The sequence below is a fragment of the Falco cherrug genome, chromosome 7, assembly GCF_023634085.1.
Source record: "Falco cherrug isolate bFalChe1 chromosome 7, bFalChe1.pri, whole genome shotgun sequence".
Taxonomy (NCBI): Eukaryota; Metazoa; Chordata; class Aves; order Falconiformes; family Falconidae; genus Falco; species Falco cherrug.
In genome coordinates this window covers 33,380,871-33,404,078 of record NC_073703.1, presented here as the reverse complement: position 1 = coordinate 33,404,078, position 23,208 = coordinate 33,380,871, and the positions used below count along the sequence as shown (strand labels likewise).

At 39.1% G+C, this 23,208-nt stretch overlaps 1 protein-coding gene across 3 annotated transcripts; it reads left to right on the top strand.

Annotated features, from left to right (window-relative positions):
* Positions 1–21,451, top strand: NAA30 (N-alpha-acetyltransferase 30, NatC catalytic subunit). 3 transcript variants are annotated; one of them, XM_055717241.1, is made up of 5 exons: positions 1–96; positions 379–1,284; positions 8,765–8,888; positions 10,937–10,992; positions 18,130–21,451. In XM_055717241.1, the coding sequence occupies exons 2-5, from the start codon at positions 382–384 to the stop codon at positions 18,265–18,267; spliced, it is 1,221 nt and encodes a 406-aa protein (XP_055573216.1). In that variant the 5' UTR covers positions 1–96; positions 379–381; the 3' UTR covers positions 18,268–21,451. The 3 variants fall into 3 exon arrangements, with proteins under 3 accessions (XP_055573216.1, XP_055573217.1, XP_005437971.1); XM_005437914.4 differs by lacking the exon at positions 1–96 and having other exon boundaries at positions 139–1,284; XM_055717242.1 differs by lacking the exons at positions 8,765–8,888; positions 10,937–10,992.
* Positions 21,452–23,208: the final 1,757 nt, after the last annotated feature.

Sequence of the window (23,208 nt, the reverse complement as noted above, 5' to 3'; positions counted from 1 at the left end):
CAGGAAACTTGGCCGCGGGTTACGGCAGCGGCGGCCGCGCTTGGCGGCCGCTGGATGAGCGGAGAGTGGGAGCCGCGGCGCTGAGGAGACGCGGGGGTGAGTGGCCGCGGCGGCGGGCGGGGAGGCCGCGGCGGGCGGGCGGGCGGCCGGGGCCCGCAAGGGACTGGGGAAGGGTCCCGGCGGCGGCGGCAGGGGGAGCGGGACAGCAGGAAGAGGCGACGGCGGGGTGGCGAGGCGGGGCCCGGACACCGTCTCTGCCTTTGTTCGCGCCCCCCCCCCGGCCCCGACCGCGGCCCGTGAGGCCGTCGCCTGTCCCCCTCGTCCCCGTCTCGTCTGACACCCTCCTCCTCGGTGAGTTTTTGTCGGTCTCTCCCGTAGGATATGGCCGAGGTACCGCCGGGGCCTAGCAGCGTCCTGTCCCCGCAGGGGGACACGCTCTCCCCCTTCCCCGGAGGAGGAGGGGGGGCTGCTTCCTCCTCCTCTTCCACCTCCTCTGCTGCCGCCGCCGCCTGCATCGGTGCCCAGGACGAGGAGGCTGAAGAGGAGGAGGAAGAGGAGGGACCCACGGGCGGACGGGAGAAGCAGCAGCGAGGAGGAGGCAGCGACGGCGGCAAGGGGGGACCGCAGCAGCACCGCCTCCACCACCACCACCACCACCCCCCGCACCACAACCACCAGCTCAACGGCCTCATCAGCCCCGAGCTGCGGCACCTGCGGGCTTCCCTCAAAAGCAAGATCCTCAGCTCGGAGGCAGGGGCAGCCCCCGAGGGGCTGGAGAACAAGCGAGCCAGCAAAACAATGGGCTCTGGACAGCAGCAGCAGTCATCGCCCCTGACCACGGCACCGTGCTCATCCCCGCTTACCAACCACCTCCCTCCCCAGGGAAGGACTGCACCCTCTCCTCCTCCTTCTCCCCCAGCAGCAGCAGGAGAGGACAGGAGCCAGCCTGCTGCCACAACAACGACTGCTGCTAAGACTGCAGCCGGCAATGGACTGGAAGGAGAGACTGGCTTGGAGGAGGAAGAGCAGGAGGAGGGGGATGAAGGAGGGGAGGAGGAGGAGTCCCCGCTGCTACTCTCCAGGTCCTTAGCAGCAGCTTGCAGTTTGAAAGGCTCGGGAACGGACTCTCAGCCCGAGGAGGACCTAACGATACGATACGTCCGATATGAGTCTGAGCTGCAGATGCCCGATATAATGAGACTGATCACCAAAGATCTGTCTGAACCCTACTCCATTTACACATATAGGTATTTTATCCACAACTGGCCACAACTTTGCTTTTTGGTAAGTGCTGGAGGGGGCAGGGAGGGCAGGAATTGGGGGTGGTTGGGGTTGGGGGGGAGGCAATTAAAGGATTGACATCTGTGGGAACACTTCTAGTAATCTTTTGTGGATAAGGCCAAGCTTTTTTGGAAGTACCTGTCTTCCTAATGAAGTCCCCTTGTGACCTATACATGCAGAAGTAAAGCATGCGCTTGAAGTTTCTACATTTCTTACTATGTTTTAAGTGGTGGGGAAAGGGGTTGAGCACAGAGATAGGATCCAGGAATTCAAGGCTTCCAGTCTTCGTTTTGACATTGACTTTTGTGACCTTTGGTAGTTTGTTTTATCATTCTGTTTCAGTTTCTAGATTTGTATTTAAAAAAGAAAATACTTAGTCCACTAGTGTCTTATGAGTGCTTAGTAATTCTTACACAATGGTTTTAGAACAGACTTCAGCATAGCTAGCATATAAATGTTAAATGATACATGAAGAGACACTGAAACGTTTTGTAGACTTCTTGATCTGTGAGCTTACTTTGAAAAAGACAAGTAAAACTGTATTGCTTCTTACAGATGTGATACCATATGCGGCATACAGAAATTCTCATGCTGCTTGATTGTCTTGCTGTACTAGTGTTGTATTTAGGTTTATATTCTTTCTACTGCACTAGTGAAAAGAATGATTGAGTTGTCACCTTGTCTTTCTAAATGTTTAGCACTTCTTATGGAAGAGCTTCTGTCTCAGTTGAAAAGCATGCTTTTAGGATGATAGTCCATCCACAGGTATATGGAACTGAGTATAAGTTGGCCTGAGGTGTGTATGTGTGTAGTGGGAGCTCAGCTGTTTCTGATTTACTCATAGGAAAACTTAAATGTGCAAAACAGAACATTATGGGAGTGTATGACACTTCCTTGCTAAGGTAAATGATGAAAACTTCTCTCCTGATGTTTTAATCAAAGCTGGACACCTCTCTGAAAGGTATGATTTAGCCAGAGCCAAGATACCCTTCAATTCAGGAGCATCTCTGTAAAATTTTAATAGGATATGAGTACAGGAGGTGAGACTAATGGAATCCATCTGGCCTTAAACTTCCTGAATGTTCTTGATTTAGTCTGCTATAATTTATAGTGGGATTTATATGATTTATAGGAGGATTTTCAGAACTGTGCCTCTTAGAACCCTGAAGAGGGAATACAGCAAGATTATAGGAAGCTGAGCAAAGCATTACCTTCTGATATCAAAATATTTGAAAACATTGTTTGATGCACAGTCATGTTTGCCATTATAAGGATGCTGATCAGAGCAGAATGGTGTTTTTCAAGCACTGAGCTATGTGTGTGTGACTAGTGTAACTCATACTGAAAATAAATGCCCATGAACTACAAATATCCATACTTTCAGCATCAAGTGTATCACTGGTAATGGCGAGGTAATGTTGGATACTATTAGATCACAATGCCTTTGCTTAGACTTTAAATCTAAAAAAAAAAATTTTCTTAGATTTTTTCTTAAATCTAAAAAGGAATCTAAAAATCTAAAAACTTTTTTTTGTCAGGGAGTAATGAGAATTTTTTTTGAAAAGAGCAATGGCAAGTTGTTTGACAGAGCACTAAACCAGGTGATTTCTAATAAGTGCATTCAAAGAATAAGATATGACTTAAGGAAAAGAAAGTTTCTTAAGCTTATTTTGTAGTGGCAGCTTCCTTTTTAATAGCCTTGAAGAATCAACACAACTTTACTTGAAGGCTGTTTATTTGCCTTTTTTTTTTTTTTTTTTTTTTTGAAAGGTGAAGGTAAAGTACATAAAACTGTAGAGAAGAATATGTGACTATGAATGTCTAAAGCTAGCAAATTGTTATCTACCTAATAATTTGAAGGCCTTGGACTACGTGTGTCAAATTGCATGGGGTTTTTTTGTGACTGGTTTTAGTATTTTTAAGGTTTGTTTTTTAGAGGCTGTCTTGAAGACTTTCTGTTCTATAAAATTTAATTTGTTCCTGCACTTAGTGGATTCCTGAACTACTGCTATCTAATAAGTCTCTTTAAAATATTTACCTTCAGTCAGGGACTGCATATTCCAATTAGCAAGAGCAGTGTCAGGATGGTGAACAGAAGCATGGTGCCTAATCTCACAGAATCATTTGTCTTCAATACCTTGTGGCCTCACACCCTTCTGGTTTCAGGTTTTGATTGCTCTTGGGGAGAGGGGTTAGACTGTAATTTAATTGTATTTGAAAGAATATCTGTAGTGGTTCAGTGTGTTCCTTTACTGAATTTTACTATCATAATTTTTTAAATCTTCCAATGTCACCTGTCTTCATTGCACTGTCAAGGGCTCCTTTCCCTTTCTCAAGGTGTGAGGGGAAAGTACTCAAACCATTTAAATTGAAGGTGGGATGTATATTTTCCATAAACAACCAGCAATTGTCCCTTGCTGATATTTATTCAGTAAACCATCTTAAACACCATAATTTTGCTATCTAGCATTCTGGATACCTGACAATGCAGAGCTATTTTCTGGGGTCATTATTGACATTATTCCTGATGATGATTATCTCATGGGTTTGAAACTGGCTGAGTTTTGGCTTGGCCAAGGTGCACTGTTGCTCTAATGGCTAGTGCAACCAAAAGGGCTGCTTGCTTTTCGTTTCTGTTCAACTGCCCCTTCCTGGCTTGTGTCAACCCTTGTGTTTCTCTGATGTTGGCAGCACTCCCAACAACAACATACACTGTGTGTGTGCGTATGCATGTATATGTTTTATGGTCAGGTTTCTGTTGGTTTATGGCTCAAGATATATTCACAGTAGGATGTCACAGGGACCGCTATTGGTGCCAGAGAAAAGGTGAGAATGCACAGCTGGAGAGGAGGCATAGGACCAAACCTAAATAGCTGCTAGCATGTTTTGCTGTATCAAACCCCTTCCTAGCTGTACGCTCAAAAAAACAAGTTCATATTCACTTTAAAAGGACCTGGAGATACTAGGAGTCTTCAAAACCTGTTCATTTTAATGTCAAATTCATCTGTGTAACTGTCTTCCTGGCTTTAGGGGTAACAAGTTGGCTGATTGATCAGTTCTGATGCGTTACACTACAGCGTTATCTGAGCTGTTGCAAGGTAATAACCTTCTCCATAAACTGCAACTGTCTGCTTGAACTCCGGTTTCGCTTGTCTTTGGAAGAGCAGGTTTGCACTGTGTGCTAGGTGTGGATGTCCTGTAAATGCCTGTTTTTCACTTATTCTCAGGAGCTGTCAGCCCAGTTTCTCTTCAAGTGACCTATGATAACCACTGCTCTGTCAAAAAATTACAGAGGAGAAGGGTATCTTTTGTTTCACATGAAGCATTTTTAAGCATCGCTACAGCTGTGTCCCCATATGGATTGTAAATGCAGTTTCAAAGTTGTAGCTTCCTTTAAAGTGTTTTTGCTGTTTCTAGTCTTAGCAGTGTTAAAAGTTCTACTTCAGTTTAGAACTGTTACATTAAATATTTCAGAAAATTGTTTTCAAAATACTTTAGCGTGGGAGAGGTGAGCTTAGGAAACCTTGCTCTGTGCCAAAGTTAGTATAAGACAGGACGTAATAAAAGCGGAGTTCTGGCTGAGTGTTGTAACCTCTCTTGTAATTCATAATACTGCACCGCTCAGCTGCCTTTTAAGAAAAATCTGGAAAATCTGGGCTTTTATTGGGTTCTTAACTTTGCCACTAGCTATAGCAGCATTTATAATTTAAACTTTCACAAGTTTAAAAATAACCTATTAATTCCATGTAAGTGGTTTTAGATGTGTTGTAAATCCTAAATGACTGCAGTTAAGGTCTTGTTTTATACTAATGCTTTGCCTTTTTTTTTTTTTTTAAATTGGATTTTATTCAAGAGTCTGAGCATACTTTGTTGAAATTAAGACTTGTAGGACATCGTCCCTGTTTTTCAGTTGCGGAAAACTTGGGGCATAAAAGAAGAACCAGTCAAGTTAGGAAACTGACTGAGAAGTCTTCCTAGCCTGTAGGAAGAAATTCTGTAACATCCTTTCCCAATTAGCAAACTCTCTCTGTATTCCAGCTTCCTCTTAGAAGTGATCGGTGGTTTCAGATAGTCTTGCTGTGCTACTTCTCACTGTCAGCGACTTCGTGAAAACTTCACTCTTTGCAGCATATGAGTAGGTAACAACAGCTAGTGTAGTTACTCTGGCAATGCCTTTGCACAGGAGGGAGTTACTTGCGTCGGGTTTCAGTGGAAACAGCGACTTAGTGATTTGCCCAGTATCCTAAAGAGCTCTGACTGAACTGCCAGACTTTAGGTTAAAACCATTAGCCTAAATGTATCCTCTAATGGCATTCAGTAACATGATCGCTAAATGTGAGCCAAAGGGTTTATACAGAGCTGTTTTTATGAAACTTTGGGATGGATTTTGGTGCATGTGCACAAGGGATGTTGTATTGCAGTAGTGCAGGTTCTACTGCATTTGAATTGCGAAATATTTCCCTTTCTGGGGCTAGTTAGTAGTTTTAATCTTCTTTAAATGGGAAGAAATGTCACAGGATGTAGGTATTAAATGCATACTCACACTGTGGCTGACAGACTTATTGCAGTTTCTGCTAATGAAATTAATGCCAATTGCTTAATTTTATGAAATGTAATGTTCTTGCTGAGTTACATTTCTGTGCTAACTCTTCTAGTAATACACGGTTGCAATATGAAGACATTGGAATCTAGTTTGTTTTAAACATTTAAATGTACTCATAAGAACAAAGATGTTGCAAATACTTGATTTGAATTCATACATGTTAATCCTGCTAATGATTTAGGATGGCAGTAAATCTTATAGTACTCCACAGGGTTTATAATATATAATAGTAACTGGAGCTGAATTCTGTTCGTAGAAACTTGTATGTTTAGAAGTAGTGTCATATACCTGACAAGAAATTTGGTCCATGACTGTCTTTTCATACATGGTGTTGTCTGGGAAGTACTTTTTCTCTCTCCTCCCCACTCTATTTCAGTCTGTTTCTTTTCATTATTTACATATTCCTTCTCCAAGGAAGTAAATGACAAAGTTTTACATCACATTTTAGGTTCATTTCCCGCTTTAGATGAGGTTTTTGTTGCCTTTCCTCTCCTTTCTCCTTCTCTCCAGCCTTAAGTTGAGGGGGAAATGCAGAATGCTCTCTGTAAGTGGAACAACTGTAGATTAACTGGCAGACTTACCTGCCTAAAGACAGAGAAATAGGTTTGTTTGGGGAACTGGTAACAAAGTCATACTTTATTCAGCTTTCTGGCAACAGTGGTAAAACCAGTGGGTATTTTACTTCTTTGATCACTGAAACAAAATTCTGTGCTGTTCCTTGAGCGTTTTAAATATGATTCATGAACTTTTCAGAAAACTGCCCCAAACAAGAAAGAACATAGTCAATGTCTAGAATGTCACTACTCTTGAAGTGCATAAAAAGAAAAAAGCCCACACATATATCTTTAAAATTCTCTGCATGACTGTTAGAATCAACAATTTGCACGTGTTCGCTTCAGGGCAAAGCGTAACTATAACATGCTGGTTTGTGGTGTGCTTTTTTTTTTTTTTTTTTTAGTGAGGTATAAGATTACATCTAGGTACTCTGCATAATTATAGCAATGTTATGAACAGTCTGTCTGATGATACTCTTTATTTAACTCCCTGGTTCTCTCAGGTCTGAGCCAAGATACAAAACTTGCCTTGAGCTGACACTTTGCATACACAGTTTTAGTATAAGTACAGCTTTTCTTTTTTATGGAATAAACTATGTCTTGGAACAAATGACAGACTCCTTAGAGGCTGTGTATTTCAGTCCATTTAGATCATGCTACAGTTCTTATTTGTTGTTTTCAAAAAACCTTTTTAGATTGTTTAGGGTTGTTCTTGGATACTGCTAAAAAAATGTGTTTTCCTGCCAAATAAAAACTTAGCTATAATTATTATTTGCCTGATGAGATTAAACTGTATTAGAAATGGCATTAGGATCACGCTGTATCATAGAGCTTTGGAACTGCAGCTCATACATTTTGGGTTGCTTTGTTTCGCCTTTGATACAGCTCCTGACTGACAGCTAACTTGGTTAATAACCCACTGTCCAGGTAGAGATGCTAGAATACATTATTCTTCTTGGGGCAAAAAACCTGTGTGTCTGTGCCTGCAATATGATCTGCAGGAATGAATCTTCTGTCTGTAGAGTCATAGCCTACAAGCTGTGTACAGAAAGGTTCGGGTGGTTGGAGACTATAGGGTATATACCATAGACTGGAGAAGCAAGCACTGGTTCACAGGTGGGTTGCACTGAGGCCTGGCAATACTGGCTCTGGCAGGTCCTTTTCGTTTGATGTGCCTTACTGTTGTAAATTTGGATTATCTAGAAGCGCTTCTGCCAGCAGATGCTGGTGCCAATCATGGGCTGTAGGCCTGGTTTAGTTGCTGCACTTGAGCCGAAGGCTAGTTCCCCCCTGCAGATACAGGTCTGTCAAAGTCTGTGGATCCACTTATACACCCATACGTACAATTATGAGTTTCTTTTTTATCTCTGTCAATCTTTACTGAATGAATAGTAATTCATTCTCCCCTTGGATGCTATCCTACTCTGCAGCATTATTCAGTTTTACTGCTGCAGGTTATAATGTCATTAATCTCTCATGCTGCCTAATCCTTCAGTTAACACATGACTTAGTTTTTCTTACACTCCCTAATATATTACATTTTGGTGAACACAGTGAGTGGTTGTGCAAGTGGTTTGATATGTGTTCGGGGAGGAGTTGGGTTCTCTTCTTTTTGGGATTTTTTTTCTTAATGTTTCAGAATGACTGTGTCTCCTTGACCATGCTTTTTGTGGCGATACCAGTGGGATTAACTGTCAGCGCATAGCTCTTAACAAATGAAATCTCTGAACAGTTAAAATGTGTGAAATTAACTGTGTGCTTTTTTGTTTGTTCTTTGGGTGTCATATGACTGAAAATGACAGTTTCTAAAGATTAAATGCAGCAACATTTTTCTCTGATCCTTTGTGGCCTTGGCATTAAAACCAGACAAAAATTAAGCATGTTATCTACCATAGCCCTTGTAGGTGAAAATTCAGATCACTATAAAACGGGGATGGACTTTTTGTCCTCTGCAGCAGCTCATGTGGAATGGTGATTTATGCCTTAACCTGGTCTTTTTTTTTTTTTTTTTTTTTTTTTAATTCTCCGTTTTCTGCCATGTGTCCTTGCCTGTAGACTTTGTGTAATAATAATATGGTTCTCTCCAGGACAATTCATTGGTTGTTAATTGCCTTGTAACTTTATTTGAATGTAATAAAGAAATTAGAGTCCTTTAATCTTATTTATACTTTTGGAGACTTTTTTTAAAATTTATGTAGGTATTTTTTAATAGCTTTATGCGAACAAATTTTGGGTGGCTGTTTCACTTAAAATGAACTGGTTTACTACTTTTGGTAGCACTGTAGATCACAAACTGAGAATGCATACGTGTATGTTTGTCTTTAAGGCCATGGTAGGTGAGGAGTGTGTAGGTGCCATCGTCTGCAAGCTGGATATGCACAAAAAGATGTTCCGCAGAGGTTATATAGCCATGTTAGCAGTGGATTCCAAATACAGAAGAAAAGGAATTGGTAAGAATAGTCTTTTTTGTTATTTCTTATTTAAATCCTGTGGTTGGGATAACTGTAGCTGTCATAAAGATTTAAGCAGAACTGAACTTCTAGATGTGGTGGTTTGTCTGTCATCCCTGCCTTACTTGACCACATAAGCTCCCTAGTGGCTTTTTTTTTTGTTTTGTTAAAATAACCTGAAATGCCCTAGGAGATTTATGTCTGGGATGCAATAAAGCTAAAAAGAAAGGCAGTCAGCAGCCCCTTACCTCTGCCTACCACAACTGTCAAACAACAGTGGGAATTGCTTTGCATTTTTATATGTGCCCTCATCACTGTATTTCTGTGTCGTGTTCAGTCTTCTCTTTTTTTCAGTAAACTTATGCCCTGGCTTTCCCCTATCGGTTATATGTATATTGGTCACTGGGGAGAATGTATGTAGCTCATTGTTGTATTAATAAGTGAAGAAAAATAGTTGTGTATTGCCATTTGAATGACTGAAAGAGAGATCTATTTTGTTGGGAAGTTACATCATAAAAGAAATCATTCTTGGCAAGGAGTTTGCCCTCCCTTGTTAATCAGTTTTGCCCCGATGAAGAGATTTTCATTCTAATACCAGTTATTCTAGTTGGCTTAATTAAAGATCTGTTCTTACAGAACTTTTTTTTTTTTTTATGTTGGTTATTGTAAAATCACATTTTGTAACATTTTTAACTTAAAACATAGATGTCAGCTTTAAAGTCTAGCAATGTGCTTCACCACTTATTCACGCTGAACAGCTCACCCCTTCATGATTAAAGACAGAAAAATTACTTGCAATGGAAAAATATGGTGATACACTGCAGAATGGTACCATTGTGTGTTCTCCTTTAAAAAAAACAAAATTCCCCCAAACTTGACACACTATGTATTATCATGACTATTTAAGAACGTGCATTTTTTTCTTCTCTCAATGCAATTCAAAAGCCATTGTTGGTTTCTATAGTGGAGCAGAGGGAAGAGGATACTGAGAAATCACTGCGTCTCCTTTCCTTTTAGCTGAGTCATGAAGGAGCCTGCCATAATTTAATTGCAGGTGCTTGGATTCATAAGTAAATAAGAACTAATGCTGTTATTATGAAGATCTCTGCAAGATTTTTCCCTTGCTTTAGTCAGTTTGTTATTTTAGAATTACGTAAATAGAATTCATATTTAAAGCCTTGCTTACTTTAGCATTATGTATGTTGACTTTTTCCTACATTTGCCACCTTGCTGTTTCTCAAAGTGTGCTGTTAATCTGACGAATTGTTTTAAATGTAGTACAGTTTTATCATACGTTCAATGAAAATCTTAATTGATTAAAGTTTTAGGAATACTTTAAAACATTCTCTAGATTTCTTGGGATTTTTTTTCCTTTTCCTTAGCCTTCTTATGGAAGTGAGATTTATGCAATTTCATTGAACAGCAGTTTTTTCCACTAATAACTTTGAAATCAACTTTCAATTTCACCCCAATTCTACAGACAGGTAGGGATATTACATTTGTAGAACTGTTGTGAACTAGATGAAAAATAATGATAAAGAATTAAATTAATGCTTGATTGAGGGGAAGGGATGAGCTTCAACCATATTATTAGATACTAGCAAATCCAAATGGGAGTTAGCCACAAGAAAAGTGGTTTCATAAGCTCTGTTACTAATAGAAGTATTTGTTTTAGTAAGAGGAAATTCCCTTGGAAGATGAATGTCCTTCAAGTACGTGCCAGCAGATTTTGACTTTAAATGCAACAAAAAGGAATGAATCACAACTTGGAAGGCTATATATAACACTATGTTAAACATAGAAGCCTGTTTCTAATATCCTTGTGTTAGAAGAATCCTGCACTTAAGCTGAGTCTCTGTATAACTCTATGGATTATTTTAATGTTCAAGCTTGAGACTGCAACTTGACTGCAACTTCTTGTTTCTTTTCTTTCTTTCTTCCCTGCTTTCCCCAGGCGTCACGTCATGTAGGTAGCAGACATGTTAGTCATATATAAACTAGCATCTTTTGCTCTGCAACTCTGACACTTACTGAAATCTATATTTCAGGTACAAACTTGGTTAAGAAAGCTATTTATGCTATGGTTGAAGGAGATTGTGATGAGGTAAGATTTCATAATCAAAAACTTTCGTAATGTAAATTGCATTCTCCTATACGTGGATTCATTTCACAGTTTTGCTTCTACAGGACTTTTTAGGTGGGAAATGGGTTGTAAGAAGCTCTTCCTTTTATTATAAAAGGAAAAATAAAAAAAGTATGGCACAAATAGGAGAAGGATTTTCTAAATTTATCATAAGTGTTCAAATTCAGTGTTTTAGGGTTTTTTGCGAAGCCTTCACTTACAGGCACATTTTCCTCCAAAGACTAGTTTAAGGTGCTGCTGACCTGTGTAATACTTCCATACTTTAAGAATATGCGAAGATACTGGAACAGTGTGTGCTGTAGTATTGCAGAATGTGGTTTTATCGCAGCAGGTCATCAGGCTGTTCTGACAGTGCGTAGCTATATTAAGTAGCACTAACAGAACTCTAATGATTAAGCATGTCAACGAAAACTTGGAAGGGAAGTGACTGAATCACTGTCAAACTTTCTCTGGTTTATCTATTATTAGTCTTACCAGATTACAGTCCTTAGTTGGGGGTGGGGGGGTTGTATATGTATGAAGTAACTATCTTTGTGCCATGTTTAGCTTGTGAGCAACTCTCCCTACATCCATCCTCCTTAATCAGGCTATCTGTCCCTTTAACTTTCATCTCCTTGCTACAATGCAATTGTTAGCTTGTTCCCGATACGTGAGTACTGTGTCATTTCAGTATGTCATAGTTAATGATCCTTTGATCTCTCTGTTACCTTGTTTCAACTGCTCCCTCAATTGTTCTACTGTGGTGTGGTGAAGTTTGTTACGCAAAACTACAATTTTTGTCACAGAACATCTGGCACATGGTCTGTTTTTCCACTTGTGTTGTGCCTCTTGCAGCATCCCTGCATATGTTCTGACTTCATTCATTGCTTGAGATTATTTATTTTTCCTTTCAAGTTCCTTCATGCATGTGCTTAGTGGTGTCTCCCCCCCAATTTATGTTGTACTCAGACAGTATACTGCAATCTGATAGTCTTGTAATTCTTCAAGTTCTTTGGTTTTGCTTGTTGCTATGTTGTCATCATTTGCTATGTTGTCATCATATATAATATGCTTTGCTCTAATCTGTTTTACTACTTGCTATACTGAACTAGTAAAAAAAAGAGGTTTTAACACCCCCCCACCCCACTGCCCTTGCTTTCTACCGTGGTCTTGAATTAATTTGCCATTGCTAGAGTATTGAAGATTAAAAATAAATAATTCAGACATAGTATCACACTGTTTATATTGCAGTTGGAGAACTGAGATGCAGATAAGTGAATTGCCTGCTTTTGTTAGCCAGTTTGCTACTGACTCTTTATTTCTACTCAAGCTGCCAGAGTTGCAATAATTACCATGTGATTTATGAATTTGTGTACTGCTCATGTAAATTCATTTCTAAATTGGACCATCTAACAAGTATACAGGAGAGATCACTATGTGCATCTTTCTTTTTTTTTTCTACCACTGTAATACTAGTCCAAGAGCCCTTCTTACCATTTTGTGTTTAAAAACAAAATACATTTGATAAGGATTGCAGGCTAGTCTGCAGTGAGACCTCATTAAGTATTAGTCACAGATTTTCATCTATGGTGCTGTATAAATGCTTTGTACTAAGTGCAGAGGGCATTTATCAGAGACTTGCTGTCACTCTTTAATCGAAGGCACTACAATTCCAGCTTCTTTAAGTGTGTGCTGGACGGGTGTAGGCATGTTTGATTTCCAATTTGGAAGCTGTGTAGCCGTGTTTGTGGGGTGATGATTCTGAACCAATTATGCCCTGCTTCTTGGGGGCTTTTGCATCAGCTGAGTCTTGTGCTGGCAGAGAATTTTTAAATGGGAGCCCATTATGTCTGGGCAGTTTGGAGTGCAAGCAGAGTGGTTTTCTGACTTTCTACACCAGTCAGCAGAGGCATACCCATGTTGATTTGATACATTTATGTTTTTCTTTTTCACATACTGGTTTTCTCCAACCAAATTTCATGTTTACTTTTTTGATTTGTCACCAAATGTAGGCTTCTTCCAGATATACATGGTATAAAATGATGATGTTGATTACCTGTACCACATGGTGAATTGCTGAGTTTTCAGTCATGACCAGAATCTGAAAAAATCCAACTAGCTTCCCATTAAAAGCTCTATCCAACAGAGCCAAGACACTTGCCCTTGCCACTTTTTAGAACAGTTGTTGGGAGAACAGTCTCTAATCGATGCCTAGAGCTGATCAAACATGGTAGTGCCTCACAGCAATTTGTCTTCATGATTAAGCTATTTACACACCTCATCTCAGCTGCTCTTAAGATATTTTTCTCCATCTCTTAAAATCAGAAGCATGACGAAAATAGAAGGATGCTGCTACTTGATATAAGATGAACTACGGTTAAAAAAATGCTATTTTCTGAAACTTGCTTGGAATAGGATTAAAAACATGAATATGCAGCTGTGGGTGTCATGAAAGATTTCCAAAAGCTGCTTGGAAACTCTTCCCTTCAACCTAATTATGGAATAGATGCAGTAAATGTGCTTAGTTTTAATAACTTGTGGCATATAATCTGATAAATGCTTTGTTGTGTGTGTTACTATTCAAAGTATTGTAGACTGGACTTATGAGGTATCAACACCAAGTCCTGAAAAATACAGGATTTATCCAGCACCATGGATGAAAACCTTGAAAAATTGCTGCTGATGTACTGGCATTTCGAAGTATGCTGCAGTATTTTAGTGATTAAGGACATTCTTTTTTCTGTAAGTTATTTTAGTGGGAATAAACTAAGCCAGGCCTGTGGGACAAGTGATTTACAGTGCAAGCTTGTGTGGTCAGCCAGCTGCCTAAGAGGTGGTTTATGCTGTATGCCATGCTTCAAAACTGAGAGGCAGTATCGTTCCAGCCAGAGGTTGTTTCTCAGCTTGAGGAAGCTATGGGGTGAGTAAGTGAAGAAGGGAATTGGCTGGAAAGGAATCTGTGTGGAGGGGGGGAGATGGTCATGGAGCTGGCCATGGCCTACATTAGGATAGAAACGAGAGAAGTGATTTGATGCTGGGGTGGGTGGTTGAACTAGAAATAACCTTCAAGCCCGAAGAAAGTAGTCAGCAGCATGCTTTGAGCTGGACTGTCTGCATATAGTGTCACAAAACTTGAGAGATCTTTGATTTTTTTTATTTTTTCTTTTTTAACCATGGTGACTTTCTCAGGCATTTGATGTTAATGAATTCTAATATTTGGGGTAGTGAACTGAAGGTTTCCAAGATTATAATGGCCTGAGTTCCCAACAGGTCACAATAATGTAGAATTAACTTGATGGGCTGGTTGCATAGAAAACTGCAAAAATATTTCCGCTGTGAACTGTGGAAATAAATCGGATGAGGGTGAATAGTTTTGCTCCCATCTCCAAAGTTTTGAAGAGATTTTTCTTCCAGTGTAAAAAAGGAAAATATCTGCTAACTCCAGCCAGTTGGGTGTATGGCTGGGTTTTGTACATTTGCTTAGTTCCCAGTGACATTTTTCAAGAATTGTACTGCTTAAGACCTTCTTGTGGAACTGTTATATCCTTTAATCACAATTAGAAAGGAGGAATTGTTCATTCATCTGTAGGTTTTCCATCTGTAACAAATTACTAAGTAATCTGCATACAATTAATTCACTTTGTATTACTGAAATAACGTACCATGTAACTGGTAACTAATCAAAACAAGACCCTATGAAGTGGGACTTCTAAGAGCTTTTTTAAACAAAATGTAGAATGTGAAAAGGAATTGCAACTTCTCATGAGACTTTCCATTGAGAACTTAGGGTGATTTAAAGTGGGACTTTTTTAACCACACTAGTAGGCTATGTCATTTTAATTCAGTATCACACTAGTAAAAATTAAATGTCTATTTTCATATAATACTATTTGAAATTATCAAACACTGACAGCTTTTTCTTGATGTAGAAATCATCTAAGATATTGTTACTTTTTTGGGTACTACCTTTCTTTAAAAGTTAAGGCAGTTAAACTGATTAAGGACCCTGGATAAGCGCCCATAACTTGAATCTGATGGTATGTCAGACTTACAAGTAAGAATAGCAACCTCTTCTGTGAGTGCTGAGAGAGTACTTTATTCATTTGCTTATTTGGTTTGGCTGTATTCATTCTATTACTTGTTTTCTAAACTTGAGTTCAGTCGGAGTTTAAACTAAAGAAGTAAGAAAGCTTGACCTCTCAGTTTCTCTTTAGTTTAGGAATAAATTCTAGGTATGGAAAGGTAATAAGAAACATTTCACTCCACTCTCACTATAGAATATTTCTTGGTTCTAGACTCAATTAAAATTAGAGAGTTGAGATAAAATGTTAGGTTTATGAAATTTAAGACGTAAGAGAAAGTAATAGCCTTCAGGAAGTTGCAGCTTGTGCAGAAAATGCTGTTAAATCCAATCAGACCTTTGCTGGTCTCCAGGGGAGGATGTGATTGTGTTATTAGAGGATTTAACAGGCATACGTGTACAACAAAATAGACCCTATGAGACCAGAAATAAATGTCATCATTGAAGTTTTGCAGCTTGTTTAAAAATATCACACAGAAAGAGATGCATCCTTCACAAAACAAAACTGATTAAATTTGGATGAAATACGACACTGTTTCCTTGTTAGAGAATAGAAATACATCTTTACCCCTTTGAAATAAATGCAATGTATTGAGATCAGGGAATTCTTTTTCATTGTGCTGAGTCTCCCTTAGAAATACCAGAGCAAATCTCTTGCATTTGCTTTCAAGATGAGCATTCACTCAGGTAGCGGGATTCCAGCAAACCCGAATTTCAACATTTAACCACTCCCTTAAATTCAGTGATTTGTGGTGTTGGAAGTCTTTTAGCATTGCAAGGTGTTCAAGCTTGCAGTTGGGTGCAGACCTGTTGTATCACTCTGCCAGGTTACTACACTTTGAGAGTGAATGGCATTTGTAGCTAAGACTTAGAATAATTAGTCTCTTACACTGTGGATTTAAATGGGTCAGATTTCGTCTTTGGTGTGATGCTTTGTTTTAGTTTGAATTAGTAAGTTGTACAATGTGTATAACCATGTAGAAAATGGCACTCTTCAGGAAAACTATTGTGCTTCCATAGCTTGTTATAAATTAATAGTTACACCTTTTAATAAATTAAGAGTGTTACTTCATCAAGTCAAAATACTTGATAGTAGTATTCTGTGTGGTGCCAGCTAGAGAAATTCAATCTTTAATTCTTGCCATAAGACTAAGAATTGAATTAGGTTGTCTTAAGTGTGCGGGTACAACAGACTGTCCTGCTGTAATATAAGAACTCTTGACTATTAATATTTTAATGTGTGACTCTTAGTTCCTTTTCAGACATCAAACTGCTTCTAAGTCTTACGTTGTTCACTGGGTTGTTACCTCCAGGTTTGGTATTCTTTCAACATTCTTACACTGAGAAGCGCAGGGGGAATTATTCATTGGAATGTGGTTAGAGTGTAGAATGGCTTGAAACTTGAGTAATGGTGAAATATATACATTAAATGGATTTTTAAATCTTATTGAAGGTGACCGGTCTAACTACTGGCTGCCTCCCTCTTTTATATCGGCTTAGCCACTCCTCAGACTGCAGAAAATGAACCTGATGAAGAGAAAAAGGAAAGGTTTTCTGCCAGATTGCTTTTTGAAGTAGGTCAGCAACAAGTCTGGTGAGCTGACAGAAGAGGTGAGGGGGGAATGGAAATGTCTGCCTGAAGGCAGTGGGGCCACAGAGTCCATGAAGTAGATAACTTAAACTGCTCTACAAATACAGGGTAACGTCTTGTTTCTGGTTTGTGGGGGATGTTAACCAGTTTTCTTGCTTTTTATTGGAAGAGAAGGGAATCCTGAGTTTTGCAGTGTGGTAGATGACTTTTTTTTTTTTTTTTTTTTTTTTAAGACTCGGGGAGTTTTCTGTATATAGTTCTAACTACCCAGAATGGGTATCAAATGCTGGTTTAGAAATAGCTGTTAGTGGACTTAACACCAGCAGTGATCACTGGTTTGCTTGCAGAAATTGCTTAGGCTGTATTTTCATTATATGGTCTTTCTGCAGTGTCCATCAGCTCTTGTTTAATATGTGAATGTACATTGTTACGGGACTGTATGTAGTCTAGTCAGCTTATTAGTTCAGCCTGTGTTCTTGTACAGCTGTGATCTGCCCTTAATAGCAGAATCCTTAAATAATGGAGTTTGACAACAGTAAAGAGGCAAAACAAGTTTTTATCATATGGAGTGGGTGCATGGCTTACCAGTTATGGCAGAGCTCTATTCAGTGCATTTGGAGAAAAGAGGGGGAGACAGAGGGACATATTTTGGCAGTTTTGTAACTAACTGGTTAATGCCAGTGTGGTTTTTTGCATGTACTTCAGACTTAATTTGGACTACTCTCATGCTTGGGTTTGGTCTGAGCTATTTATGACAGGTCTTTCTGCAACTGGGATCATACCAACACAGGGGGGAAAAAGATGGAAAAAGCTGTTCTTTCTTCCTGGTTTGTGCTCTGATTTGAGTTTGGGATACTTGTGCTGAGCACAACACAAGTTGTGCTTTGTTTTGTTGCAAACACTGGCTGTCACAGCTAGCTGTATCTAGGTCTAAGTTTGTATCTAGGCCTAAATCTATTGAATTAGAGGTCAATGATATTAAATGACTAAAAAAAACCTTATGCCAAGTTCTTGAGAAACATGCAAAAGTTCGGTTGTTCATTCAAAATTTAAAGTATTGTGGATTGTGGACCTTAACCTGGTTTGCAGGTTGGTTTTGGGGGGCATGGATGTTGGGAGGAAGGAGTTGTTTGGTTTGTGCGTGTTTGTTTTTTACCTTGGCTATTAGGTAATAAGTTGAAATGCTGTTTACAGCAAAGAACTAAAATCTTGATATGAATGAAGTAGTTTACAGTTACAGTTCTTGATTAACTGCTATTTTTTTTTTTTTTTAATGTGGGAAGGGAAAGGGGGTTGCTTGAGTAAGTCAGAACAAGAAGAAATTAATTCCACTTGTTGCTAGTAAGTGTACCTTTAAATAAAAACTTTGAAATTGGTTCAGTAGTCATGTAATTGCAACTGCTTTCTAATATGATGTTTTTTCCTTTTTTTTTTTTTTTCCTTAAAGGTCGTATTGGAAACAGAAATCACAAATAAGTCTGCTTTGAAACTTTATGAAAACCTTGGTTTTGTGCGAGACAAGAGGCTGTTCAGATACTATTTAAATGGAGTTGATGCACTGCGTCTTAAACTATGGCTGCGTTAAAAGAAACCATCACATCAAGCAACTGACGTCTCAACAGCGCAGAGTTGTCCTTTGCATGCAATGCAATTTGTATAAAATTGCTTTGCAGGTGGACTTAGTAATTTCCATGCAGCTCTTAATCTGTCAGTGTCTCATTGAGTGTCGCACATATTTGTTGCACTTTGGCATGGCGCATTTGTTCAGAATTAAAACAGATTGTTTCAAACTTCGAGTTCTTTTGGTACCAGCAAGATGTGCCAGTTGATAGCCAAGATAATGTTCATTCATTTGCAAGTCTACTGACTGTATTACATACACAGTGAACATTTTATCAAAGAACCTGTATGTGGAACACGACTTTTGGTTCCAGAAAAAAGCCAATGTAGATTGTAAAATTCTATAAGTATACTAACATTTCATACAAAAATTGCCATAGTTTTCTGGAAAAAGGCTTCAATTTTAGGTTTTATTTTTCAATATTGAATTTTCCATTCTTAAATATTGGTACCTCAGTGATTAGTGAATGAAAAAATGTATTGTAGGGTGGGGTGTGTGTTACAATGAGTAACAGTAACAATTAAATTGCGTCTGCCAGTGCCTGTATAGATAAGTATATTTGTCTTCACCTCTAAGTTTGGAGTGCATGCTTTTGTTCTTTTACTTTCTTCAATTGTCTTTGCAAGAAAATTTCTGCTTTTATTTAAATTCTGGATTTGATAATAAATTATTTCAGATTTTTATAATTTGGATACTTCTCCCAAATGAGGGTTTGGAAGGCCCTTCTTTTCTTATAGCAAGAAGTGTAAGCTATTTTGAAAACCTTGAGTAGCTGCTAAAAGAGAACCTGATGTCACCAGTAAATCTCTGCTGGTTTTAGATGCACTTTTTTCATTAAAAGAGTGAGGGACTTTTAAAAGAAGATATAGGAAATTAATGTAAATTGGTATGATTTTATTTAATCAAAATTATTGATAGAAGCTCTGAAAAACAGCTATTTTAAGATAGGTGGAACAATTTTTTTTCAGATTCAGATTGCTTTGCTTCAGTGTTCTAAAATGCTTCAATCTTTGGTTCTTGGTTTTGGAAATAAATTTCAAGGTGTATTGTATGCATTTTTAGCTGCTCTCATTTTCTCTAGACTTACATGAGCTAAATTATTGGGGGATTTTTTTCCCCTCTAAAATCAAAGCAGCGGGGAAGGACTTCTCTCTTTCTCTTTCTCGCATCTGCTCTTGCTCTGTTTTCTCTTTTTTTTTTTTTTCCTTTCTTTAATTGGGCTTACATAGGTTTTACCAATACCCATCAATTTTTTTCAGTAATTACAGTGTCTAGGCTTTCCTGTTCAGTGTGATTATATAGCCCAGTTCTATGAATCAGTTGGATTTTTTTCAGTTCGGAGAAAAAAAAAGGTATTAATTGACTTGTGGAAGCACCTATGTAATCTGTGAAAAGGATGAACACTCAGTGAATCTGCTCTTCTTTAGTTGAGCATACTCTTCAGATTTGCCTTACTACACTTTCTTTTTTTATTTTTTATTTTTTATTTTTATTTAGGGTTTGGTTTGAGTCACGGGGGGTTTTTTTTGCTAATTACTGTACAATGAAAAACAAAACCAACAAAACCCCTACCTCCAGTAACATTTGGAAAAGAGCCCTGTGCAGGAAAACTGGATTTAAAGGAAAGCCTTATTTTGCACAGACCAATCGTACATGGTGATGGACATTTCTTACCATGTACAAATTATGAGTTGTATTTGAAAATAAAGATTTTTAATGGAAATTGGCCCTTCTGAGTTTTCTGCTTTTAGACACTATTTGCGCTTTTGAGGGGGTTTGTTCCCCTCGGTAAAGAAAACTCATACTCGAAATGGTGCCCGAGAAAAAGTGTTTTAAACTGGAATCTGTTACTCTCAGAATGTGTGGAGTTCAGCGTAAAGCCTGTATGTTGCCACTACTGCCTTGTGACATGATAAAACCTTTTGTTCACGTCATCCCAATCCCTCAGGTTTGCCAGTATTTCTGGGTGGCTTTTCAGGAGGTTTCGTTCATAGTTAAGCCTTAAATGTTGGCAATGTTTAATCGATCAAAACTGATTTCTCTCAGCCATGGTCCAGTGGTCCAGGACGTAGTGACTGCTCTGGCTTGCTTGAACTAAGGAGACAGATCAGGGAGGCTTCATACCTTGTCGGTAGCTGTTGGACTTGTATCACAAATTGCAAACTAGGCTATCTTGTATGTCTGCTGATGTTTAAAAACTGAAAAGCCAGACAGGCAAGTTTTCTGTTGGTTAATATTTAAGCCGTGGGTGTCTTCAGATTCAAAAGCCGACATAGCAGTTAGCCAAAATCACTTTTCATGAAGGCACTGCCAAAAACGTTGCTTCTGATCAAACTTCAAATACAATTCTGTTTGTTTATTGTAAGAAGTAGTTGTCGCCATGCACGTTTTGAAAACACTGCGCAAAATAGGTTCACATTTCTTTTAAAAGAGGACATTGCCTGAAAGGTTCTGATATTGCTGCTGTGTAACACACAGTTCACTACGGAAGATACAGAAGTTGTATGTGTTGGTTCGTCATAAAAGAAACAGATTTGGTCTCTGTGTTGCTTGGGATTTGGATGTCAAGTGGGAAGTTCTGAATTTGCAAAGAGATGAAAATAGATTTTTTAAAAGAAATCTAGCAATGAAAAGTTGGTTATTTCTTGTGTCTATTGCTAAAACACAGTCCTCTCCCCCTCTCCTTTTGCATTGACAAATCTAACCAAGGAGTTGATCACTTTTATATTTAAATTTGCCCAAATGTTGATACTGGCTGACACGTCAGTATGGATGCTTGCATTATATTGTTTTTTTAAGAAATGTTCAGGTTAATCACCTTTAAGAGAAGTAGGAATAATCTAATTGGCGTTGCATAGTACATCGCAAACTATTTTTGAGGGCACTGCAAGACATTGCTAAAACTGAGTGCTGTGTTGAAAAATTTTCAGGTCTTGTATAAACATTACAACCTGTATTGGAGTTCAGGTATCAGGTGGGCATCTATGAAATTACCAAGTGTATCTCAAAATACTGGACTGCTGTTTTGAGTGGATTATATTCTTCTGTCCCTTTATCCTTTTTGATGAGAACAAAAACAGTGGGGTTATGAAATGTACAAGCTGTCTAAATACAATGCAGTCAAATAAATGGTTACGTTGTTTATCTATTTCCTTTTGAATGGAAATGCTCTAATGATTGCTTTGCTTTTGTCTACAAAATATGAATACACACTTACTCTTGAGAGAGAAATGGTGGAGAGACTTTTACAAGAAAATTGTTTATTGCCACTTGATTTTCATTTCCATGCTTGTGTTGGAAGCATCTCAAATAGCATTTGTATGAACATCAGTGTCATAGCTGAACTAAAATGGATTCTTCTTTCATGTCTGTGAAAATGCAGTCATTCTGGACTTTCCTGGGAGATAAGGAGTGGGGGTTTTATTATTTCAGTTGTAATTAGCAGGAGTTGAGAATTGCTTGCAGCCCTTGCAAAGCTGAGAACTGTCGCTCTTAAAAGTGTATGGAGGAGCCATGGATTTTGCAAATCCTTTGTGCTTTATTCCCTCTACAATTACGATTAGGCTCCTACAACTTGCTGAGAACTTGCCAGGAACTGTTGTGCCTGTTTGGCTGTGTGTTTGGAAAAGGTGTGCAGGTAACAGTTGTAACCAGCTTCTGTTAGAAATTGCTGCTCACCTGCCAGCAGCTCCCGAGTCTTTTGTTCTTCCAGCTTCTTTTCTGATTCCTTATAGCTAGGGTATCTAAATGCCAGACTTTTTTCTGAATTAAGGCTTCACAGATGATGCATCACTTCTTACACTTTTTCTGTTTGTCCCAGTAGTAGGAACTGTTGCCCATAATGGAAGTTTCTGCCCAGCTTCAGGGACTGAGTGCTGCATGTAACTTTTTTACCCAGTCATAAACCAGTGCTTAACAGCCCTGCTGCTTTTTTTTTTTAATCCTCTGATTTCTCTAAGTATTGAAATCTGTACAGGATAAGGGTTAAATTATTTTCCCTGTCTTGCACTGCAGGGTATTTATAGCCTTGCTATATCTTGTTAGTATGCATGGGCTAAAATAGATTTGGAGAAGCCTAACATTTCTTTTACTGTGAAATTACAAGAAGTATTTTTCTCATAGCTAGTCCAGACTACACAAGACTGGTTAGGTAATATTTTTAGGAATTGAGTGGTTTGTGTGTTGCCCACCAATGCACACTTTAAAATCCGTGATTTCTTTAAATATGCGGTGCAGAGGGATCCTGAGCTATGACTTGTACAGGGAAAAGAGAAATGTCTCTATGCAGAAAGGTTTTTGGTAAAGAAGTGGAGGCTTTTACCCTTCTACTGCTGTCTGGCCCCCTGTGGGGAGGGTGGGACTATGACTACACTTTACTCTTGATCATTGCTGTTCATTGTGATGCTTAAGGGTGGTAAGGTAAAAAAGTGAAATTCAAAAGAGTGTAGAATAGGTAAGGTATTGATCTTCTTAACTTGATGTCCTCCACAGGAGGACAGACCCCCTTCAGTGAGGTCTGTGTGAGCCCTCTGCAGAGGCAGTTGCGGATGCCTGCAGTTTCTGTGGATTCAAGGGGAGACTGAGCAAACGCTTGAAAGAGGGATCTGTTCAGGGGTGCTAAGTGTACAAACCATATGAGACTCAGGAAGCTTCCAGAGCTGAAAATGCCTCAACAGCTGGGAGACCACCGAGTGAAACATCACCTGCTGTGTATACTTGCCCCATCCGTCCTTTTCCCAAGACATCTCCTTGTGGCAACTCTTCCCGTGTTCCTGTTTTGGAGCCAGTACTTCAGCAACTGGACTGTATGGGCTCTTGGGTCTGAGCCAGGGTACGAGTGTAGGACAGAGCGATGCTACCACAGGCAGCTCACAGAGGCTGCTTTCCAACTTCGCAGGCCTTAGA

Coding starts and splice junctions, on each gene's coding strand:
- NAA30 (XM_055717241.1), top strand. CDS start 382: ATGGCCGAGGTACCGCCGGGGCCTAGCAGCGTCCTGTCCCCGCAGGGG. Junction 8,889..10,936: donor ATACAGAAGAAAAGGAATTG/GTAAGAATAGTC, acceptor TCTATATTTCAG/GTACAAACTTGGTTAAGAAA. Junction 10,993..18,129: donor TTGAAGGAGATTGTGATGAG/GTAAGATTTCAT, acceptor TTTTCCTTAAAG/GTCGTATTGGAAACAGAAAT.